The sequence below is a fragment of the Gopherus flavomarginatus genome, chromosome 4 (assembly GCF_025201925.1).
Source record: "Gopherus flavomarginatus isolate rGopFla2 chromosome 4, rGopFla2.mat.asm, whole genome shotgun sequence".
NCBI lineage: Eukaryota > Metazoa > Chordata > Testudines > Testudinidae > Gopherus > Gopherus flavomarginatus.
In genome coordinates, this window is record NC_066620.1 from 59,189,482 (window position 1) to 59,215,238 (window position 25,757).

General features: G+C 43.0%; 1 protein-coding gene across 1 annotated transcript; it reads right to left on the reverse strand.

Moving 5' to 3' along the window:
- Nucleotides 1-263: 263 nt before the first annotated feature.
- On the reverse strand, nt 264-16,958 carry LBH (LBH regulator of WNT signaling pathway). Its single transcript, XM_050948663.1, has 3 exons — nt 16,733-16,958; nt 13,638-13,740; nt 264-2,971 (listed from the first exon to the last, which is right to left on the reverse strand). The coding sequence occupies exons 1-3, from the start codon at nt 16,756-16,758 to the stop codon at nt 2,777-2,779; spliced, it is 324 nt and encodes a 107-aa protein (XP_050804620.1). The 5' UTR covers nt 16,759-16,958; the 3' UTR covers nt 264-2,776.
- Between the last annotated feature and the right edge of the window lie 8,799 nt (nt 16,959-25,757).

A 25,757-nucleotide genomic window follows, 5' to 3' on the forward strand; every position in this document is an offset into this window, starting at 1 on the left:
GGCGATGAAGAGTCAGGCCCCTTGATTTCATCCTTTCAGTGATTTATGTGCTAGCTCAGCAAGCCCCTTAAGAATTATAATTAAGTCTAAACATATGCTTAAATTACATCAGCTTTACTGGGACACATGCCATGCCAAAGTGCTTTGCATAATATGGCCTTGCTTTTAAAGTGAAAGGTTGCTTCCGGCACAGATTAAAGCTCTGGGAAATCTGAAATCCCAACCTGCTTTTCTGTAAGCAGAGTTTAAAAAAAGCCACCAAGTTGGAAAGCATTTTCAAACTTTATTTACAACTGTCACAGTGACAAAAAAGTAGTTTGAGAAAAAAAAGCTAGCTTCTCCCTGAGGCTCAAAAAGAATTACAGAAATAGAATGTACATCAGACAACAGGAGTTTTACTGGAGTGCTTTGTTCTTTATACATTTGACAAATAGAAATATACACAATACCTTAAAAAAAAAGAGGATGCAGACAAGAATATACCAGTCTTTACGGCAGACATTTCTCCTCAGCTCTGGAGGAGAAAGATTTCCATCCTTTTGCTACCCACATAATCTCTATTAACAAGCCTCAACATGGTGGCACAGATTGAAGACTAGTACCAGTTTAAAACATTGAGACTGGCTGGTATACAGGTGTACAAGCTCATTCCATTAGACAGCAAGACTAGAACAGATGCTCAGATACAAACAGCTGGATCCATCAGTTTAAAAATGATATCACTAGATCATGATGAGAGGTCAGAGACGACAAAGCATCCATCAAACCTGGGAGTGAGTGCGAGACTGGTTCTTTGCTGCTAAGAAGATGGAAGAGACAAGCTGCATTCTACATTGCTACTAGCCAGAACAATGCAAGAAAGTCTGTCTCCAATCCCTCAGGTCTGTCTGAAATAGTAACAGAGCTGATAAGTTATTGCCATTATGTTTAAACCACAAGCAAGACAAAGACTAAAACAATTCTGCTGATATGTTAAAAGCAATCCCCCAACCCCCACCAGCGTTTAAACTACTCATGAGGTATTAGATACAAATATATACACACGCAAAGTCCAAACAGATTTTTTTTAACTGAACCAGTTATTAGCAGACAAGATGCACTGGGTTTTATCATAAGGTCTGGTTAAGGCCTTAACATTTGTCTTTCTTCCTTTAGTGTCTACAGACTTGTTTTAAGGTGGAAACTACCAGCACTTTTTCTTAGACCTGTCAGCTCCTCAGATGCCTTGGGCCCCCCTGGGGCTTTTCCATAAAGTTGCTGGATTGCCACTTTCCATGAAAGTGGCAAGTCAACCTGCCTTGCAACCAGCTCCCCTTGTAGACAAAGGTTAGTTAGGACAGAGAACACTCAGCACTGAACAAGTTGCATGGGATAGCTTAGACCTTACAAACCATCTTACCCTTTATTAAACCCTACTACTGTGTTACAATCAGAAGCACATTTTTGCCCAGAACACTCAAAAGCCATGAAATACTGTCTGAAGAGAGGCATCATTTCCCTGCCCCCATGCTTATGCTTTCAAGTCAACCATTTGATTTCAGACTGCCTCTTTGATTTCAGTTTTGGCAACATTCTTTGACTATGTGGCATGTGGGAACTTGCCATTTCATCCATTCTTAAGCAGATGATTTCTGCAAGCATCTTGGTCTGCCAGCATTTCTTGGAGCTTTGTTAAGCAAGGTCAGACACTTTCAACCACACTTCTCTAGTTACAAACTATAGAAATGATAAAACCCAAATCTAACAGTTCCCTGCAGATTCTCCCCATGCCCCTCTACTAAGCCAGTTTTGATCAGATGGTTGACCCAGCATGTTTGAGATAGAAACCATGCAGCCCCAGAATCATCTAGAAGGCAGGTGGCCCCTTCACCTTGCAAGCTTTATGCATTGTAATGAGTTCTTACTACAGCAGTCTCAGCTAGCAGGAGAGAAATGTCCTAACCACTTCTAGAACAAGATCTCAGGTAGATTTAGACATTACATGAAATTTCTTTGTTACCTCCAGATAAATGAGGACCTTGCAGAATAGATGGAGATTAACAGCAGAACACACTGACTCTACCAACTGAGCTGTTCAGCATTACAAGGTTTAAAAGCAGACAAAGAGAAGGCAAGAAAACGTCTTCCAGGCAAAGACTGGGAACAGGTTTGATAGTTAACACAAGAAATCCATTACTCCTACATGCTTGTGTAACTTCAGGAGATGTACAACTGGGGAAAGACTACAAGCCCCTTGCTCTCTATGCCACCCAGCAATTATGTCAGCAGAGCATCCATTTGTGATATATCACCACGCATTTCCCCTCCACTCCAGATACATAAACAGAAGCCTATAAGAAAGGAAACAGAGATGAAGACTCTAGTCTCATGCTTTTGTAGCCAAAGGCAGTTCCTTGCTCAACACGGCTTACATTTCTTTATTTCCACCCTCCCCACAACTCATTGAACAGCTTTGCTTGTTCACCATCCACCAAGGGTCTTTGAATTTCTCTGCTGCCTCTGAGTCTTAACAAAAAAATAAAAAAAATAATAAGTCAGATAGTGATCTTGAGAACAGCAAACATTTTTCTCTGCATGACTTCCTTCTTCAGAAGGTCTGGAGAGTCACATCGAGGGCTTCAGTTCTCAATACAGAGAATACAAAAAAAACCTAAGATCTTGCAGGTGCAAAATTGAACTTGTCTGTCTTTTTTCTTAAGAAAAAAAGACCTTCAGAACAGGTGTGGCTCTTCCCTCACAAGACAATACAATCCCTTGTATTTTCTTCAGCTGCCATTTATTGCTCTTTGTTCTCTTTCTTTGCCTCTTCAAGGTTTTCTTCCTCCTCCTCCTCCTCCTGGACGAGGAATTCCTCAGGTGGCCATCTCAGCTCCCCGCTCTCCACGTCCCCCTCTGTTGGCTCCACCACAATGGAAGGCAGGCGGTCCTTCAGCTTACAGTAACGGTCAAAGTCTGAGGGGTCAGGAAAAATCTGAAACAAAGAAGGAGTACCTCCATTAGAAAGAATATTTTAGTATTTTGATATTGGCTAGCAGCTTACAGAGCATCACAACTATCAAGAGCCAAATTTCAAGAGGTCTGGTTCCAAGGGACAGTTAATCATAAATGAAGTTCTGCAAGTTCAGGAGTTTTCAGGTTAGCTTTTCAGGAAAACTCATGAACCAGGCTGGGACCTGAAGCATCAGAATGCTGTCAAAAAATAAAATAAAAAAAGTGGGTGGGGTCAGCTGTCTGAAGGATTCCAAAACTGACAGGCTGCTGGAATAAAGTTCAAGATGGACATCTCTATGCTTTCAGACATATCAACTAAGCCTCCCAGACATTCACTGCTTACCACCAATGCTCATTTGCAGACAGAGTTAAAAATCTTGCTATGAGAATCTGATGTCTGCATTTCCTGCTTTTGGTCAGGCCAGAAATATTGTGAAAACAGGCTTGCTATTTTAGCTCTCCAGCTTCTTGGTCTTTTTGCCTCATGGGTTTGGACTGGTATCTAAGACGGTTTTCTTGTTCTGAGTCAACATGGAGAAAGTGGCTCTTTACATGGTTACCTTTAAATTTCAGTCAGAGAACAATTCTGCATACTGTCCCCTAATTTTAGGAGTCAGGGGGATGAAATTTAAAGACTAGAGTGCAGTGACATGCAAACGAGTAATAAACTATTCCTGAAAATGGTTATGGGTTTCTTTTCTTCAGATTATCCTATAAGGCCAGTATTTTCTATTGCACTGAAAGTTCCTGAGATGCATTTCCCAGTCCTAAAGTGGACTTAGACTGCCTGCCATCTTCCATCTGGATGCCACCCTGTGATAGCCCCAGCAGACCACTCAAGCCCAAACACTGCTGCCATTTTGGTAGGATAATGCTGAAGATGGGAGAGCACCCGGACGGTTTTCTAGAGCAGACTACACTGTTAGTGCTAGATGTCAAGGCAGAAACTCAATCCAGGAAAAGCACCTTGCTTTTGTAGTAGTATATTGCAGGAGTACTTGTAGGTACGTGCCCTGGAATAAGAGACCAAATGCCACATTTACTGAACCTTCGAAGCAGGAGAGGCAAGAAAGTACTATTGCTTGTGAGCAATGCAGTGCAATTATTGTCCATCGTAACCCAGAGTCTTTAAATAAACCCATTCACACAGACAGGAATTTGTAGTAGGGGAAAAAAGGGACAGCTGCCAACTCTGATTATCCAGTGATAATTAAGCAATTAACCATTTATCAAAAATTCCTGTCCTGTTTTACAAGACTAAGCATTTATCTGGGTATCATTAAATATAAAACAGTCTTCAAAATACGAGAAGGCGGTCACGACTGCTATTCCATTTTCCTGAAGCTTGCAAAGGAGACGAGTAGCGCCTCATTTAGACAGTAGTGCCTACATTTTCAGAAGCATCCACTAGTTTGGAATGCCTTGTTTTTTGAGAGGCAAGGCCTGTTTGTTTTTTTTAACTAGGCGCTGAGCACTTGCAGTTCCAGTTGTAGTAGCAGATGCTTAAGTCAGAAGCCTGAGGTGTTTCATGCGAGTTTGGGAACAGCCTTCCAGGAGGAGCAAACAACCTACCTAATTTTAAGACGGAGCTTGATACATTTATGAAAAGGATTATATGACGGTGTTGCCTGCAATGGAAAGGGACTGGACAAAATGATCCAACAAGTCCTCTTCCAGTCCTATGCTGGGCACCCACACCCAGTAGACACTCTTGAAAAATTTGGCCTAACCTCTTCAACGGAGCTACTAGAGATATGCTGTAATATGGTAGTCACTTAACCCCCTCTGCAGATCAGTTTTCATTGAGGGTTCTGTGATTCACTGCCAGGACTCAATAGCCAAAGGAAAGCATAGTTCAGATGTACCTTTGAATACTCAGGGTTTCATAGGCTTTAACACTGTTGTTCTTTAGATAATGGAAGACTTTTTGGGACCTAATCCCAAGTTCCTGCCAGTTTAGTAGCAGTTAAATGGCTACTAAAGAAGAGAGGGAGAGGAGAGACTAACTTGGGAGAAGATACTGCAGTAACAGCCTCAGTATGGCCATTAGAGACTCACAGTCAGGGATGGCTCAAAACAAAAAGCCACATTTCAGACAGGCAGCCTAGGCTAGTAGTAGGCAGCAAGGTGTCTAATTCTAGCTCTTCCACACTGCCCCAGGGCACCTTAGCCAGGTCCTGCAGCTGGACTGCTAGGAAGCTAAGAGGAAGATGGTATGGACAAGGCCTATGAATGCTGTGACATTAACACAGGTGTTACAGTTTGTGGTACTTGCTATTACTCATTCCCAGAGCAAGCCATACAGTAACTGCGTCTCATACAATTTAATGGCTTCAGCCAGGCCAATCCCAGACACCCAGTCCATTGCTTAAGAGCTGCAGACAGAACTGAACTTTCAGTATTAACTCCCCAGACTTAGGATACAGAGAACCTTGACACTGTATTGTTTAGAGGGCGGCAATGGAAAGAAAGCATATTATAGTAGGTTATATATGCTGATAATGCCACTAAAATAGCCTACATTGTAGGAAAAAAAGTTTAATTATTATACTGCTAACCTTTGGCTGCTATCATTTTAGCTGCATTAGGTCAAGTGGAGTAGTTTGAAAATAGACTGACAGATTGGTTCTCAGAAGCCAAGGACGTAGTCATTTCCTCACAAACAAATATCCCCAAACGTGGTGTTCAGCGTTATTTTTTTACTAGCACAATCTTATCTTGAACAGCTGCACGAGAGGCTGAACCCAAGGAGGTCAAGCTTTTTTTCCACTAAGTCATGTTTTTTAATCATAGAGGCAGCATAAAAAAAGGAGATGTTGCAATTACCCTTTCCAAGGGTGTGGACAGTTGATGGAAAAAAAGTATATAAAGCCAGATTTCCTAGCATGTGACAGATAGCCTTGCTTGTTGCCCTTATTGTGGGAACCAAGGAAAAAGTTTGTCATAATAAGACTGTCATTTACATTCAGGGAACAGATCAGGCAAGTTACCCCATGCAATCTGACCGCTAGCTACTCCAAAACAAGAGGCAGATTCCCAGTCACTATACAGAAGACACTAATCACTCCTTTACCCACCCTCCTCAGCCTGATTTCTCTGTATAATCTGAAATGCAGCATAGATGGAAATGCCCTGGAGGGACATCCCCCTCCAGAGCAAGAACTGGAAACAAAAAGGGAAATCTGCACTCACATAACCCACTGCAGGTTTTACATTGATCTCATGGCACTCAAAATCCTGTCCTGGAATGCAGTGTGAATACTCATACAATGTAGATATTAAAGCTTGTAATTACATGCTTCACTAGAGTCTTGGAGTTAAAGCTCTAAGATCAGCATAGGACAGGAGCTTTTGGCACCTTCCAACAGCCAAGAACGCTACGGAAGAGCATTTATGATGGGCTAACTTTCCCCTGCCATCTACATATGACTGCATACAACTTTGAATATGTAATCACAGCAACTGCGGTCACTGAATCACAGCTTTAGAAGCCAAGGCCCGTCTAAGCTTTATGCGAAGAGCTCTGTGACACATCTTTGCAGGCTGCAGAGGGCAAGGAATAGGTTTGCTGCCCTAACTGACATGCAGCACACTTAGCCCGAATTTGAGAAGGCAGTGGTTGACAAGCTTTGCTCAGAGGTCTTCTGGCAATCCCATTCTGTTCCGCAGTAGATTCAGTTCCAGCTCAGGTACACGCAAACTTGAGTTCTCACCTTTCGCCTAGAAGGTGAACTGAAAGGTGATACCAGAAATTGAAGCCCCAAACGTCTCCATGCCAGGTGACTCAAAAGTGACTTAAAAGTGACTTCTAGATTGAGAGCTTGGCACCAAGAATGGAAAATATTTAACACCCCTAGAAAGGCAGATGGTGCCAGAGCCCTTTCCCAGTACCCCAGAGCAGAGGAGCTTTGCCATAATTAAACTAACCTTTGGCTGCTAGCTTCATGAAGGAGGATTGCAAGAAGCTGAGAAATGCTAATAAGGAAACCAGATACTACTGGACAGTGAGAGGAAGTGTACTTAACTGTACATGATGGGCTAATTATTGTCAATACAAAACGAGACAGCAGTAGCACAAACATCCTGCTTTCTGGAAGGGGGGATGGGAGATTTGGAAGGATCACAACATTAGATACAGAGGACCGTATTCCAGTCAAAGTTACACTGCTGTAAATCCAGAGCAACATCCATTGACTTAAAGGAAGTTAACTTCAAATTGACACTGGTGTAACAGATCTGATTCCAGCCCCGGGGTCTTTTCTTCCAGACACCCAGAAAATTGCTGTTAGTAAGAGCGCACTGGTGGGAGAATACAGCTCCCTCCAGATATGAAAGATATTCCCAAAAGAAGCCAGTTGCTGCCTTGGACAGAGCCCTACATGCCTAACCACTTAGGTCATTATATCAGTATTGACAAGTTCTAGGAAACTTATGTTCTGACACTGGTACTTTAGACTGGGTTCTCTGCTATGACAGTAGTACAGGACAACTCCCTGGATGCAAACTGATGGAATTCAAGGGTGCTTTAGCCTCTTTAGTGCCCAGAATGTACCCATATAGAGACAGCATACAGATACTACCATCCTTAGAAGTAGAACCGTGATACTAGAAGCCAGATGTTCTTGAAAAAGCCTTGAGACCAACCGCATCTCATTTCAGACCTGAATGGAGGGTTGTCAAGGGAAAAGTTAACAACCCACTCCCACCCCCAGAAGCAGAACACAATACCCTTCCAAGAGGCAGGATGAAAGTTCACATTAAAGAGAAAGATAATCCAGAGGGGCAGGTCAGTGGTAAGAAATGCCGGGGCACCAGTTACTACCATGACTACTCAGGGTAGCATAGATAAGTGCTCATACTGATGAAAAGTGGTAAGGAAAGTTCCGTTTGTGTGCAACGTTTCCAATCAGGATAACAGATCTTCCCTTGCAAAAGCTGCGTAGGGGAGGGCAAGAAATTCTACATGGAGGTCTTGTGATCAGATGGTCCCTTTATCATCCTGGGTTTCAGTTTAATGCTGTTCCTTGGTTTACAATAAAGATAGTTATCTGTAGCCCTAATAATTCCATCTCCATCCTTTTTAGCTCTGATCACATTCATTAACATTTGAAGCACTATTGTGCTCCTAGGCTAAATGTTTAGCCTGATCTATGCACACTGACATGTGCTGACACATGTCTAGTAACTTCCTGAGCCACTGTCTGTACTGTGCACATCTGGATTTGAGTAACTGGTGAAGTTATTTCATCCAGGCTTTCATTTTGTACAGTGGAATCACTTCAGAGGACAGTTTTACACAGTGCATAGATGTCAGTTCCAATGCAGGACTGCCTCAGTACAGATACAGCCTTCCTTACTTAAGTTAATATAAAGGCATCTTACAAGATACAAGGTGAATATGAAGGCATACTAAGTTCCCCATTAGCCATCAGGTTGGCAATACATGTGTCTTTGTCCATGGGTTACAACCTCTCATGTCTGAATCCTTACACATCTAGTTTCAGCAACATCAGTTCAATTCCATTGAAGTCAGTGGAGTTACTCTGGATTTACACTAGTGTTACAGATTGGCATGTGACTCCCTATATGGAATTAGTTAGCAACACCCAATATTGTCTTTTCCTATTGAAAATCAACTCTGCTCCAGCAGAACAAAAGAGGAACTGGCTTCATGGGCAGACGATGCTGCAAGAAGTCCTAGTCTCAATGAGGAGAGGAAACCTCCAAGTTTCTGTCACGTGCGTGAGGGTTACACATGTCAGACAGATCAGATCCCTAGCCAGTGCTAGGATCCCAGCATGAGAATACCATGACTTAGGGTTTGAGCTTCCCAGGCCCACCAGAGCAGGGTGGATGTGACTAAGCCAGCTCAGTCATTGCATGCCTACCCCATTCAGAAATCAGTCAGTCACCTGTCCAGGGCAGTTAGTCCACCGGAAAGAACTCTTGGCTCAGAGTTCGGCATACACTGCTTACTCAGTACAGCTGCCTCAGGCATCAAGATGTTTTCACTGTGCTCAACCCCAGCTACCATTCCAAGAAATTAAGAGCGATTCAGGTCAAGGGACTGTTTTGACAACACTGCAGCAAAAATGATTAATTTAGTCTTGAGAGCCTTGTTCTCACCCACATCATTTGTACTGCTGTGGAATGACATTAGAAGAAGGGGAGCCAGCAGATAGGTGGCTAGGTGTTTTCAGGTAATAGGCCTCTCTTGGGGTAGCGGGGTGGCGGGGGGGGGGGAGAGAGAACTAAGGGGTCACCATATATTAGCTCCAACTGGCTATAAAGAGACAGGACTTGCACAAGGCTGACAGACTGGAAATGAATGAAACTCTTCATGTGCACATTTGTCTCTGTAGGAGGGACATCTTGCTCCATCAGCTGCATTTGAATGAGTTACTGTGTTAATGTTCCCATAGGAATTATGGGACAGCCATTAGAGATCCAAAAATAGCTCTTCACTGCAGTCACCAGACCCAGTCTGACCTCATTTTTTCAGATATATTTTGTCCAGGCTTCCCATAGGATACACTTGTATTGTGCCAGACTCCTGCTCTGCTTTCCACCATCTGCTTCTATTTTGGCCCTTCAAACCTGGTGGCTGAGCCATCTTCCTGGGAGCTAGCAGGCAGCCTTGGTTGTAGGTACTGTATTAATAAAAGCTTTGTCCAACAAGGAAAGAGTTCTAAGTGCATTAGTTTAAACTCTCCAAGATGGTCTATTGGTTGCATTTAAGTATAGTTCCATGTTAGCTATCATTAAAGCCAAATGAACAGAAAGTTGAGGGCTGAGATGTGTTTGTGTACATAAAATTGCAGACAAATTGAGAATTTAGGCCTATGTGAGTACAACAGCACATGCAAAGTAGGTACAGTATATAGACTTCTGCAAAAAGAATATGCTTGCCTCAACCTTCTGGAAGTCAAGCCTTCCTATTGCTACTTTAAGAGCAAACTTACCATGATATGTTCATTCTCCTGATATGCACTGGACCCATGAGCTACATGAGTTCAATTGTATAGCTAGACAGAAATGAGAGTCTGTTGCCAGGAGTAGGAAGACAGTGTTTTAAGTTTACAGAGCACAACAGCTGGTGGGAGACAGAGGCAGGAATCTTACAATAAATTTAGAAATCACTGGTTGATCTTTCCTGCAAAGTTCTGCTGAACTCCATGTTTACATTCTCTTAGCACAGAGCCTTTTATAGCTGGATATCCTGTCTGTTTTCCAGTGATCATGAGAGCATTTCAAAACAGAGCTGAGTACCAAATCTATGCTCATTACTTTAGGATGGAGGTTTTGATTTAAGGGCACTAAAATCTTGCAAGTTAATTGTAGAAAGCTCATGAACTAAGGGCCACCTTCTGAAGAACGCTCCCCTTCTAGGAGCAGGATCCAACTAGAGACCAGTTCAAATACCCAGGGATCTAGAGACCCATGGTTAGATTTAAAATTCCATGTCAAACTCATCACCACCACAATCCAAAACTAAGTTGAACATTAGTACAGAAGAGTCATGCTGAAATTAAGGGACTGCCTGTCCACTGTCCAAGGAAATACTAACAAAGCAACCAAGTTCCAATTCTGGTTTTACAAGTCCTTGCCTCTTATGTCCAAGTGCTGTGGTTCTTGTAATTGGAATTCGACTCTGCAGGACAGGTAGACGATTTTGTAGCTTAGAACAATGTGGCTTGTATTGCAGGAGCATTCATGCTTCATTAGCCCTGTCCACTTGTAAAATACTAAGCTCGGGCACTCAATAGACTAGTGTACAATTTCTCATATAGAAAATCTTTCACAATCAGCAGAAGGGGTGGGTCAGCAGTGCCAGTCACAGAAAGCAGTGAACTAGTGGTTTTGTTTGCATCCCGTTAGGGGGTTTCCTCTTTCATTCTCAGTGTTTGGTTTTACTTTAAACTGTACAAGCTAGTTTAATTTTCTATCGCTGTTCATATTTGTTTGCCGTATTGTGGTATGGGTTACTAAACAGTTTCCATCCCAGTGCATTAGTGAGAGGACTACAATCTAGACCTTCATTTCCCATTGTAGCCCAATTTACAGGCAACATAAACAAGTGTCATCCTTTGTACGTTGTTCATATAACAATTTGCTTCTGAAGATTGCCAGCATGTGGCATGGACCCTACTAAAAGGTGACCACCCACTTCTTTCACTCCACCCAGCCATCCAAAGACTGTATGCTAACAGAGGGAGAAAGTAGCTTCTTACAGTCAACTAGGCAGTCAGGCCAAGCAAGCGTAGACATCATAAGAAGCTTGCAGGTATTTGAATAGGACCAGACCACTACAGAGAAGCAAGAGCTCCAAGAGCCAACAACACTTTGCAGATACAGTAATTTGCAATACTTAGTACTAAAAGCAACTTGCAAACGTTAATGGAACTCCCAGCAACTTGAATGCTGCAACCAAGCAGTTTGCCCCCCAGTGTTAGGGTCTAAACAAACACATTTACTGCAGGTCTACACTACAAACTTGCATTGGCCGATGCAGCGCTGCTGATGAAGACACTCAAAGTTGACAGGAGATTGCTCTCCAGTCAGCTTAATGCCAACTCCGTGAGAGGCGGTAGCTATGTTGATGGGAGAAGCTCTCCTGCTGAGACAGTCCTGTCTACATGGAAGTTAGGTCAGTATAAAGGACATCACTCAAGGGTGTGGGTTTTTTCACACCCTAGAGCCACAGTTGTATTGAAGTAAGTGTGGAGTGGAGACCTGGTCCTAGTATCGTGAATGCTGGAAAAACCCAGCTCACACAATATAGTTAGGACAAGCAGGGAGCTTAGATTCTGACTGGTTCTCCAAAATCTCCAAATCTGTCAGGACAGTTTAAGAGGAGCTTAGAGGAAGGAGTTATTGGCCTGACTGGACGCGATGACCTATTAACACCATTACTGCAGTGGCTGGTTGTGTGCTGTCATGATGAAGCAGAGTTTGAGGACTCTTGTTGAAGTATGCCCACTCTCTGGAAGCTCCAACCCACTCATGAGCCGTGAGCATCCTTACAACCTTTAGAGCCACTCAAACGGTTATTTCACATACAAACGTGTAACCAGAGGACAGCACGTGGAACCAGAGTTTTTTGGATCAAATACACCACATTTTTCCTGTCCAGAGGGTTGGTTTAGGTTGGATCTAACAGGTTGATGCACTCTTTACGCGAGAACATTTAAGGCCCTTTTAAAGAGCTAGGCATGCAATGGTGCACCAGTTTGCATGCATACTTAAAACCTACACATACAGTTGCTGTAATAGCATCTGCAAGTGGGAAGTTATTTTTATTATATATAAATATAATAAAAATAACTTCCCAAATATAAATATAAATAATATAAAATATAAGTTATAAATATAATAAAAGTAACTTCCCACTTGCATATATGTACACATACATACATACACACACACACAATAAAAATAAAAACTGTCCTGTTATGCACAGATCCGGCATACACAAGCTCTCATATCAAACTTTAATAGTTAAGTCTCCCACAGGGTAGTTAAAGGGTGGAAATTGCCATTTGAGAGGACTGGAAGGTACAATTACTCAAATGCTCATTCTTCGCACATCTCAGGTGATGTAGAAAATAGACTGAGACAAGCATTGAAATGTTGGTCAATCAATACGCTAATATTAAAAGATATACAACAGCTCTCCACACCCAGCAATATTGTATTAATAGCCCATATATCAGAGCCAGTCCCTAGAGTCGGTTGAAAGTTTTGTCAAAAAGTTTCGCATCTGAAGATGCTGCTTAAGCTAAACATTTTTGCAAAATTGTATCAATCTTGATGAAACTGTTTTGAAAAAACATTGAAAAGTTTTCAGAAATGGTAAAATAGGATGTTGATCTTTTTGGAAAGAAAGTTTAGATTTTCCATAACAAAGTTCATTCTTTAAATTTGCTTTATTTTCAAAAAAATTTAGAACCCTGTCATTTGGAGGGTGTTAAATCCCCCCCCACACACACACACAAATACTTTACTATTTTAAGTTTTGCAATTTTTGTGGGATGGAAAAAAAATCCAGTTTCTAGCTAATTCCACTGATCAGTCATTTTATGCTATATCCTCCTACCAAAGGTTCTTCAAGTGCCAGGAGCTTATACCACTGAGTATTAAGATTAAGGTTTTGTGGGGAGAATGGGGAAATGGACTGTCTCATATGGCACATGGCAAACAGTTTAAAATAGCCTTATCTGCTCAGCATAAACAAAAGAATTATCTTAAAAGACTGAAGTGCCACAAACAACTCCTCCCATCTGCTCTAGGCAGACTGCTTGTGGGCCAAGTTGCAGATGTGCCAAAAGAAACTCCAGGGTTAGATTGTCCACTAGCGCCAACTTCACCCGGCATAGCCCCTCCCCAAGAATACTACATGATCAGATTTATGTAAAAAGGTACCTGGTTAACACAATCAGATATTAAGATAGAAATTAAATTTAGACAAATTGCTCCTGCCAAGCAAACATTCTAGACCATTGACTTGTTCTCACTACAGCAAGATTTGTTAACTCAGATTATGGAAAGGTACATTAGACTAGAAGTTTGCAACCTAGCTTGGACACTTCCATAGCTGACTATTATGTAGCCAGCCAACAATGCTATCCTGTCAACAGAAAGCTTACCTGATATGATAGGCCATCCTTGCGGGGGCTTAGCCCGATTTCATCCATAGATGTAGCACTCATCATCACCTCAGTCATTTCAGCTGATCTCAGATAATCAGGGCTGGAAACAAAGATAAAGATACTTTTTCAGCTCTCATGAAGCCATTCGATCACTGTTGTCCTTGAACAAGATTATGTGGTATCAAAAACTAAAGCTTTATACTGCTGCAGAGCTAGTCACAGATAAGAACTGAAATGCTAAACCACTAAATCCTATTTCTGTTCTCCCTCCTCCCCATCCCCTTCTTTGTAAGGGAATAAAAAATTATTCCCTTAAAGAATCAGTACACAATATCATGCACCCAAAAAGTAGTTTGCAGGATCTCTCACTTTGAGCAATACAAGATTTCACCAAGACAGATTAAAGTTTAACTCCACTTCCTCCAACTTTACCCTTAAGTGTAGATTAAAAAACCCCCACACCAAGCACTAGCACTTACTGTTTTTTCCCCCCTAGCTTTAAAAACTAATCAGTTTTAACTCCTACGGACTTATTTTACTACCTCAGGGATTTCCACACCAGTTGAGTAGGAGATATGCCAATTGCAGCGCTGCTTTTGCAGTCATAATGAAGTTTCCAGCTCGACAATTTGAGAAAGTGAAGTTGATTTTCACAGCTTGTAGTTCCTCTATTTTACTATGCTATTACTTAAGCCTATTTATAACTGCAGTACTTTGTATTTGCACACACAAGTCAACTCACATTTGTCACCAAAATATTGGCCATCTGTTGCATCTTGATACCACGAAGTGACTTCAGACAAGTTCACATTGCCCTCCCAATGCCACTCCATCTTACTGTGCATGAACCAGCACAATGAGGGCTTTCAAAAGAATCCCAAAGCACAAGATACAGATAACAGATATATAAAAAGATAAGCACAAAGGCTTTGTTTACAGTGGCAAAGTGAGACCATATGATGCACCAGCTCTTATAAGTAGCAGCAGCGGAAGCTGTAGCATTAGAGTTGATGCATGTTTCATTAGGTCAGATACCCTACTCAGGCATGACAACTTGTGGAGCCGCATCATTGTCAGTGTCACCTATCAAGTAACTGGCAGAGAGCTGGAAAAGAGTGTTCTTTTCCAAGCTCTCACTAAGAACCTTGCTGATAGATCTCTGCAAACTCCCTAGCCTAAGCTAAATAGTAGCTTGTGTACTTCCCGTCCTCTGCTGCAACATACCAGTCCTGGGAGTGAGAGAAGTTGCATACAGCCATTTGTCTGATGAGCTGGAGCTCTCTATTTTCCAACTCTAGATGAGTTAAAAGGATACTAGTAGGTCAGCACAGGATTAGTAAAAACAAGGGTTTTTGCAAAAGCCAGTATCTACATGCATGTTTCTAGGACTGTCTTAAATTGTACTAAAAAAATCTGCTTGCAACCATTCCCCCCTCAAAAGCATTTGCAATCCAAACTATTGCATGAGCTACAGTGTCTATTTTCATCAAGGGAATCGAAATAAAGAAAGTGAACAAGATTGTTGTTGAAATGTAGTCAGATGTTTAGATCGCTCAGCTCTAACAATACAAGGGGAGGAATGCTGCTTAATCCAGTGTCCTTTTACAACTCCCTGAAGCAACATTAAGGATATTAAACAGGGTGATTTTTAATTTGGAAAGAAAAGTTGGAGGTGCAGTGTAACTTCTAGTGTTATAACCTGAGCAACTCCTCTAGAATTCAACCCAAATGGAAGATTAGCAAGAAAGTCATAAGCAACTGAAAAGAGAGGTTTTAGGACCTCAGCTTTAGCGGCCCCGTGGCTACCTGGCAATAGTAAGATAAAGGTGACAAGCTCACCGAAGTTCTCAAGCAATCTGCTTTAGCATGTAGCTCTAATCCAGGGCTATTCGGATTTCAGTCCTCAGATGGACTTGCACCCTGATTGTTCAAAGGATGCACTTGAAAAGGCGTGTACAGGCAATAAGGGAGCTTGGTCCAGCCTGTGCCCACCCTTATATAGGTGTAAATCCAGAGGAACGGGCAGTGATGCCAATGGGCTAACTTCATCCCAGGAGTAACTGCTGAGTTCAGTTGCTTACTCGGATATAAGAGCACAGTCTGGCCTTCTGAATTTATTGGGGGTAAGAGTGGGAGAAGGATGCAGGGCAACGAGAAGGCTGCTACACCGTCTCCCTGGGGAAGGAAACGGGGGTTAGGATGAGCAGCTGCAGCGAGCTGTTTGCCTTGTCAGTTTCCCCAGCTGATCTGACCGCCTCTGCCTTGGCTGCTGGTCCCAGCCCCTGACGTTGCCCAGGCTCAGCGCAAGAAGGATGGTAACCGGGTGCGGGACTGCAAGCCGCCCAGCAAGTTCCAGCTGCTCAGCAAACACAAACCCGAAAGTATTTCCGCCTGCCTTCCCCGGCATGATCCCTGCAGAGTCCTGCCCGTTCTCTTCTCCCGAGCCAGGGAGAGGATAAAGAGGCGCTTGCGAGTCACCGCAAGGGGGGGGGGGGTGGAATAGGTGAAAGGATGGGACACTGCAGCCACTACAGCATACGATCAACGGCAGCCAGATCGCTTCTGAAACACCCCTTCCCCTCCAGCTCCCCAGCGGGGCTCAGGCCACTGCTGGCGCCTGTTGCGGCTTGCCCAGGACAGCCTCACAGATTCCCGAGGTGAATAAAACCCCTCTCTCCGGCACAAGGCTTTGCAGCCCTGGCAGCAGCTCACGCATCCACTCTCAAGTGGGCTTCCGAACCAGCCCACCCGCCCCTCAAGCACGATCGCCAGGCCCCCCTAGATTTTCGTAACTGGGGCGGACAGGTGAAGATCTGGGCACGTTTTCTAGCAAACCTCCCCCAGCCTTTCTGCACGCTTTACTGCAGCCTCCACGCTCACTTCCTTTGTTTCCATTCCCTCACACCTCCCCCCTCTCCCGTCACAACCTTGACTGTGACTTCTGCCTGCAAAGCCATTGCATGACAAATATCCCTCTCTCCCAAAAGCATCATCCTCCTTCCCCTTCAAAAGTTACCCCGGGCACAGCCAAAGCCCTAGCCAGCTCCCAACCCGCCAACCACCCCCGGGGAACCCGCCAAGAGGGTACTCACCAGTGAATGGGGAAAAATACAGACATGAAGTCCTACCACAAAGGCTGACAAGCGTCTTTGGGATGCAAAAACAGGGAGCGCGTAGCAAACGGGCCAGCGACTTTCCTTGAGAGCAGTGCGAGATGGCCAGGGGCACAGCAGCCCAGCGGGGAGGCTACGCGCTGATCGGCTTTTGACCCAAAAGACACACTACCAGCTGCCACTACAGCTCTAAACCGCACCAGCGGCCCGGGAAGGCGCTTATATAGAGGAAGGGGCGTGGCTTTGCTTAGAGTGCCCGCCCCCTCCCTTGGATGACGTCACCAAAATCATGAATGGTTTCGTGCTTCCAGCCCGCGGCGAGCAGCAGCTCTGGGAGCCGGGTTGGCGAGCGCTGATTGGCCGCAGCTGGGCTTCTCTGCCATGGCGTCATCGGGGTTCGGGCTGCTGCAAGTTGTTACCCAGCTCTCGCTCGGGGCGCGACCAAGCCCCTCTCGCCTGGGCTGCGTTTCCAAGCGGGCTGTGGGTGTTCGGGTGTGAAACCGTGCCGCTCTCGCGGTGCACGCTTTGCACAGAAATGAGAGATCGGGGCGGCTCCGCATTTGGTAAGTGCTCTGGTAGTGAGTCCGCTTGAGACGTTTACACGCTCACTCCTTTTTTTTAAATCCCATTCATTGAAACTTTGACTGGCAGCACAGGCCCACGAGCTAGTCAAGCATAGCTTCCTTATCTCTATCATATCTATCCGCCCAGCTCTCCACCAGACTGAGCTGTTAGTACCAATCACAGCAGCCACTCCTCCCCCTTTCAGATTTCTGCCTTACTCCCCTGCTTTCTTTACCTTGCTGCCTCCAAGTGTACGCTGAAGAGAAGAGAGCACTATTGGTTTCTATTCTGGGCTGCCTAATCAGGATAGGAGCAAGGTTTAAAATAATCCATGGGAAAGTGGGAGAAGGAAGAGCTGCACGATCACATGTTGCCTTGCTGAGGTTTTGTTTTTTCACCCTTGCTGTTTATGTTGATCTTATTTTTAATGCGTTATGCTTCTTTGTTGGAGGAAGGAATATTTTCTGGTGCTGGGTTTTTTCCACTCGACGTCAATGGCACTCCCTCACTCATACACATGCAAACACAAAGGTTAGGCCAGACTCCGCTCTCAGTTACCTGGGTATAAATCCACAGATGCTAATAGAGTTACTCTGCATTTACACCAGTGTGCTCAGAGTAGTATCTGCTCACTAGTTTCCAGTAACAATGACTGTTTTTAGGTAAAAGAATGCAAGTCTACGGTAGAGCTGGCACTCTGTCCTTAACACCTCATCTCACTTTAGGTGAAATTCACCCGCAAACAGAGGGCCATCATATTGCCTGTGCAACACTTAATCTCCCTTGAACCATAAATGGGGGAATTAAATGGGATTGAAGTGGCTTTACACAGGGGTGAATTTTACCCCCAGTGCCTAGACACCACTATTTACCTTATATAAAACCACATATTGCTGGAGACATCTGGGATGCTTAGGCAAATTGGAAATACTATGTGAGCCCTAACTTTGAATTTCCTTGCCGCTTTCAGGTTAAGTTAGAGAGATGCTGACATTGATCCATTGGGTTTCTCCCAGCTCCATTGACATTGCCTTCTCCACACCTCCCAAAAAGAGAGAGAGAGAGAGAGAGAGAGAGAGAGAGAAACCACTCTAACTGATCTCTCAAATCCTGTTGGGGAGGATTCTCTTGTTGGTGGATTACCTACAAGATAGACAGGGTATGCATGAGTGTTTGCTGCAGGCAAAGATTGATTTGTGAAACTTTTAACAGGAGGGCATTGAGCAGGAAACCACACGATGATCTCAAAGCTCCCAAATGAGGCAAATAATGCCAAGCCATATTTAACAAACAAGAATACAACCACAGCAAAACACAGGAGGAGGGGGAAAATACATTGCTTGCCTGGGAAAATTATAGAACCATTAGAACAAGGTAACAGATAGTTTAGGTGAACAGGTAAATTTCCCCAACTTTCCTCTTAAAATTAAATCACTGAGGATGAAAATCATTCCTGGGCAGAGTGCCCCAAAAGGCCTGTGTGCCTTAAAAATTTAATTTAAACCCTAAATTGTGTGTATAAACTAATCCCACACTACAAATCTTTAGGAAATAGCTGAGCAAAAATAAATCACAAGGGATACAGAGTAGCAGCTACTATATGGGTCAAATCAGACGTAGATGCCTGCAAAGTACTACCATCAGTCATTGGTCAGGCTGGGCTGCTGAGTCTACTGACTTACGCAACACGTTTTTACTGTTACCCTCCCTTCCTATCTTCCATCTCCCTGTCCATCTGCTTCAGGCTTTTTTATGTCTTCTTGTAATCCTGGAGCTCACAGCCTAGGGCAGGGACTGTCCTTATTTTACCTACTTGTACAACACCTAGCACTCGACTCTGATCCTCGAGTTGGTGCATTAGTTGCTACCATAATACAAATAAGAAAGAAAGACAAAAAGAAAGTTGGTTCTTAAGCAGCACTCACAAATATCACCTATGGAACTGTTTTACCTGCAACAGGCACCCAAATACTGTGCTGACAACACCAGCGTGGTATAAATCATCAGATAGGCAGCCAGCTTTGTGCCAGCAAAATGGGTAATTGTGCGTATAAATATGAATGGTGCTTGTAGTAGTTACCGATATTGCTCCTTCAGGTACATGTTATGCAGGAAAAAACAGCTGCTCATTGTCATAAACAGATAGTTAAGGGTTAATGTCTCTTTTACCTGTAAAGGGTTAACAAACAAGGAACCAAACACCTGACCAGGGAACCAATCAGGAGACAAGATACTTTCAAATCTCGGTGGAGGGAAGCCTTTGTTTGTGTTTTTTGGGTTTGGCTTTGTTCTCTCTGGGTCCTGGAAGGGACTAGATGTGCATCCAGGTTTCTTGCCAATCTCCCTGCTACAGTCTCTTATATATACAGAATAGTGAGTATTAAGTAGAACAGGCGGTTATAGTCTTTTGATTATTTTCTATATTTGCAAATGTGTATCTGGCTGATAGAGTTCTAATGTGTATTTGGCTAGAAGTATTTTAAATTGTATTTCTGCTGGAGGAGGCTTTTTCTCCAGTTTCTATAAGCTGACAGACCCTGTAACTTTTACCATCTAAATTGCAGAGATAACTTTTACTTTTTTTCCTTCTTTTTATTAAAAGTTTTGCTTTTTAAGACCTATTTGATTTTTTTCCCCTTGTTGAGGCTCAAGGGAATTGAGTCTGTACTTAACAGGGAAGGAGAAGGGAGGGGGAGAAAAGGGGGGAACCACCCTGATTTCTCTGTGTTGTGATTCAAGGAGTTTGAATCACGGTGATCTCCTAGTGTACCCAGGGCAGGAAAGATCTGGGAGGAAGAAAGGAGAAGGGGAGGGAAATGGTATATTCCCCTGTGTTGTAAGACTCAAGGAATTTGGGTCTTGGAGTCCCCAGGGAAAGTTTTTGGGGGAACCAGAGTGCCCCAAAACACTATATATTTTTGGGTGGTGGCAGTGTATCAGATCTAAGATGGTAATTAAGCTTAGAGGAATTTATGCTGGTACCCCAATTTTTTTGGACTCTAAGGTTCAGATTGGGGAAAGATACTATGACACTCATACAAAAGCTGAAGTGGGTATGTGTTAAACTCTAATCTTTGAAAGCTGAGTTTAAAACCAAATGTTGCCCCACCCATTCAACCCCAAAACCATAGGGGTGTGTGTGTTGTCCACTGAGCCTGTTGGACAGCTGAATCGCCTAGTTTAATATTATATAATGAGGAGGTGGTCTTTTTGCATCAGGAGCCATCAGTCTCTCCTTTGTGCCAGGTTAAAGTAAATCACAAGGAACTGATCAAACCATCCCAAACAGATTTAAATTCCGGTGGGTGAAAAAAGGGTAGCACTAGGCTTAATTTGATTAAATGGGATTTAAACAGTGCATAGGCCTCATGCTGCCTGTCTCCACACATGTTAATTTCACCCTGAAGTGAATATAATCAGTTTAACCTCCATCACCACCCCCAGAACACATGGGCACCAGTGAAGGCCAGCAATAGGAATCCGACTGATTTCATGAACAATGAATAAGACTTTGGTCCTTGTTTGTTTCTTAAATGTTGGAGCCGGTGAGTTGAGCAGCTCCTAACCAAATAGTCTGATAGACAGATGCAATTCCATAGTCACTGACTTTGTTCACCCAGGACCCAATCCTGTGAGATTCTAAGGGCCAGATTTTTAAAGGCAATAGGTACATAAAGATTCAGGGAGCTGACCTAGTGGGATTTTCAAAAGTACTGAGGTGACTACAATAAGAGTTAGGTGTCTAGGTGCTTTAGAAAATCCCATTGGGTGCCTGATTCTTTAGGCATCTAAATACTTCTAAAAATCAGGCCCTAACTGCCCTGATCTCCCCTTGCCTCCAGCAGGAGTTGAGAACTCTCCAATCTCTTCAGATGGGGCCCTTTCTCAGTTGCCTCTAATGGATTGTCAGAAATTTCTCCCTGCCCCTCTCATGCACACATGTAGAGTCTAGTTTTGTCCATTTGTATGGAGTTGTCCATACATAACAAAAGAAGAAAGGAAAAAAAGAAGAAAAAGAGAGTGTCCCATCTAAACCAGACACACAATTTTCTGTATCAAAAATGCTTCTTTAGTTAGCAGCACTTCAATTCTATGGCTTCCCCCTAATCCTTTTGGGCCTCGCTCCCATGATGGCATCTGATTGAGGTCTTTTGTTCTTGATTTCTCAAGTACCAAGCTGACTGAGGGCTGTTTTGTGATTAATCTAACTGATTGACTCTAGACAGAGGACAAGGCTGGAACAAGCAATTCAATCCAGCCCTGACTTTTTAGAAAGCAGTTTCTCTTCTCACTGGCTCCGTTTTTTGTTGTTTTTTTTTTTTTTTTAAAGCAGAGCAGAGAACACCAGGGTTTAAATCAGATTAGACTTGGCCTGTTCCACCCCATAGGTACAGGGATCTTTAGGTAGTATTTGGTTCTAAGGAGGTAGCCAGGGGCTGGATCTAAGAAAGCATACACCATTAAAAATATATTTGTGTTGCTTGATGAAAACAAATACCTAAAAGTTCATGTCAACACGTGAAGTTATTCAGGAATAGCCACTACACATTAAATTCACACCCTACCTTAATCTGCGTAAATTTCCAACTGTAGATAAGCCCTTGCACTGACACCAACAGGAGTTTTGTCTGAGTAAAGAGTGAATAAATGCTGAGTACTGACTTTGGGATTTGGGCCCATATACTCAGTAGGTAGAAAAATCCTGCATAGATTTTAAAAGTCGTATATGTCCTTAGGGTTGCTCTGCATGGAACCTCTCAGGAAAATGAATCCAAATTAACTAATGGTGTGAATTTAAAGCAAATTCATTAAACCTCTGTGTGAACACTCTCATGCTGCATTGAAGTGGCCTACCTTCAGTTTAGTTTTAATTCACTTGAATTAAACTAAACCATATTAAGGCCACTGTAATTCTGAATGAAAGTTATAGTGAATTAAAATAATTCCACAATAATTCCCTGCGTAGACAAGCCCTAACACATCAATTAAAAAAAAAAAAGGCCTTTAACCCTTCCATTGCTCAGTAATTTCCTCACTTTTTATTACATCCTTGAATGTGATTCTCCTCCCACTTACACTAGTGGGAAATAGGAGGCACTGCAGTGAATCCCATGCAATTGCACAGGAGTAAAATAGTATTCAGGGAGAGAAGAACCAGGCTCAAAGAATTTTGATTTGAATGAAAATGAGAACTAAACACATTCCGCCTCCCATGTCCCAGTGATGAACACAGGATGCACCTTAAAAGTTCCATGCTTTGACTTTGGTGGACAGGCAGTTCAAGTAAAGGGAGCCTGACATAGAAACATTTAGTTCTTTATTTTTTGTCTAATGGGCTCTGCAGATTCCTTCATCTCATTGTTGCATTTCTTAAACTCACAGGGCCAGATCCTTAGCCAGTGTAAATCAATGCAGCTCAAATCCTCAGTCATGTAAATTGATTTTTAATGTAACTGTTGATTTATACCAGTTGAAGCTCTAGTCCCTATTGTTGCTGCTTTGATAATTTAATTTAATTTTATCAATCTTTACAATATTTTGTTTTTCAGGAGAATATAATGCAACAAGACACAAGCAAATACAAACAGGACTTCCCTGTGATGTTACAAATCAGTAACAATCAGCCAATAAGAGGATCACAAGAAACATGCCAGAAAACAGATGGCTAATGGTATTCCTGTGTAGAGCATTTGCAGGTAACTAGAGCGGAGAAATAAAAGGGACACGATCAGGTAGTTTATTCAGACTTCACATTTTGGATTTGTTAAAATAAGATCCAAAACTTTATCATACCTTATATTAATCCAAGTATTTTCATGACATTTACTGTTAAAATGTTAATGGAAACAGACTTTTTGGATTTAACCTTTCTCCTATTGCAGCAATATGCAAGTCCCTGGTAGCCAGAAAGTGCATTGACCAGGAAATGACAAATGATCATAATGAATATATTACTTGGCACTCAAACATTAATGCTGAGCCTGCAAACGCTTTATGAAGGTACACTTCACAAGCTCCAACTTAGAGATGGGGTGAACAAGTCCCAGAGGGCTCACCAGACTTGGGAATGGAACTTGGCATTCCTGTCTCCCAATCAGGGTTCCAAATACTGCAGGAAAAATTTCTTAGTGAAAAAATAAACCCTTCAGTGGAGTTTAGAAACAAAATCATGGAAATATTGCTCTGGGTCTTTTGTTCAACGTTATTTTAAAAAATTTAAATTTGAGGCCAGATTTGACTTGCCAATGTCCTTCTAAATAGTTGAATTGAGGCCACGGAAAGAGGCCACATCAGGGCTGGGATTAGAACTCAAGGGGAGTTCCTAACTCCCACTCTTGTGTTCAGACTGTAAGATCTTCTCTGATCAGACCGTGGATCATCGGCTTCTCTTTTACTCATCTCCCTAGTATCATGGGAGAAAATAACCATAACCCTGTCATGCAAGTTGCAGCTGGCACTTAATAATCATGCTATATTCTTTCTTCAGTCTCAGCACATTAGAATATTCATGGTTTGCTCTACCTGAGTTTGTCCCAAGGCAAATGTTCCTTTTCTTGTAAAGCTCCTCATCTGCAGAGTGCATCAAGCTATATCTTTCACTGGAAAAGGGGTCTTATGCCTTGATTTCATGGTGACTTCCAGATTTTGCCTGAGTTTCACTGCAGCGTGCAGAAACTTAAAAGAAGATCAATGTTTGGACATCCTTGTTGCATTTCAGCCAGTGATCATGTGGGAACAGAATGAAAATGTGGATAGAGAGAGTGTTATTTCATGGCCCGGGTGAGGAAGAAGGCAAGGAATGTAATTCTGGCAAACCAGAGTGCCTTGGTACTATTTGGTGGCAGCACTTATAGTACCTAGAGATGCTACGAAGGGGAGAGAAATAAGAGCCACTTTTGTAACCAACCCTTTTGCATTGTTTTACACCAGTAAGTGAAGAATACAAGGCTGGAGGCTGATTCTGTAGCCCTTGCACATGTGATTAGTACCACTGGTTGTGCAAACCAATAAAGTCCCATACAACAAAACCCTGATTCAGCGAAGCACTTAATCAACGTAATGTTGAAAGTTAGACATGTGTAGACGTCATGAGGCCATACATACCACAGCAATAGTTGCTATATGAAACCCAAGAGAGATGATGGATAGATATATGTGCAGGATCAGGCCCCTCATCTTGAAACCTAAAATAACCCCGTGCTATTCAATTTTTTAAATTGATTTTTCTTTTGTTCCATCTTGATTGTCAAACAAGTTTAAACATGTTCGTTTTGCTCCCTGTGGGAAGCTCTAGCCCCTCCAGTGTTTCAAAGAGAGCTGAAACCAAACACGGCTTTTTTGATTTGTTCCCTTGCAAGTACCAGACCGTTACCGAGAAAGTCAGCAGCACAGATCCCCAGCAAGGCTGTGTGTTACTTACCTGCTGCTTTCAGACCCAGCGGAGGAGGCATAAGAGAAACACATGGATTTATTTTCTACACTATAAAATAACTGTTGCTTGGGGGTTTATTGATTTCTTGGAGGCCAAGAAGTGGTGGATTGAAACACAAAGAGTCTGATTCCCGGTTGCCTGGAAAATACTGTGGTCATCTGCACCAGCACACTGGGAAGGCACAGGGCTACATCAGAATGACAGCATTTCACACCCACCTTCCACTAGTGCAAATGATGACACACAGTGCGAGAATCAGGCCTGGAGCACAAGGAATATTACACACTCTTTGACTGGGAATTTATATACTCATACTTACAGTTAACTCAATATATACTATCCACCTACATTTGTGTGTGTATGTGTCCTCCCTCAATGAATATGTGTCACCAGGCTTGCTCAAGCATGCATCATCACATCGCTTTTCAGTGTGTTTAAGTATGTCTACGCAGGCTACATTGCTGACATATCTAGACTGTGTGGGATTGCATCACTCTCTAGTGGCTGCAGCCTCCAGAAGGGTTAAGCCCCCAAAGTGCTGCAGCAATGTGTCTCTCTAGTCATCTTATTATTGTTTTACTTACTATAGCATTGTAAGTGTAAAAACTGCTTTATAATGGAGCCAACCCACTTCTCTGCTCCCTGCGTGCCTCTAAGCTGGTAGAAAGGGAGAAGAAACCACCTTCTCCCCAGCTGGAAATTACCAGGCACAGAGGAGTCCCCAGCAGGGTTCAGAGCCTGCATAGCTATCTGCTGTGCCACCCCTTCTGTGCTGCACCAGGGAAGATAGCATGGCAGGGGAGTGAGTTGCACCTGGGCTACCCACGGCGGCAGTCCTTTGGGAACATTTCCAGGCACCAAAGCAGCCTGGAAGCTGGTGCTGGAGCAGGACTGAGCAGAGAGCTCTTCATAGATCTAGAGAGTCTCAGGCCAGAAGGGACCATGTGATCATCTACTCTGAACTCCTGTTTAGCACAGGCCAGAGAACTTCCCCAAAATAATTCCTAG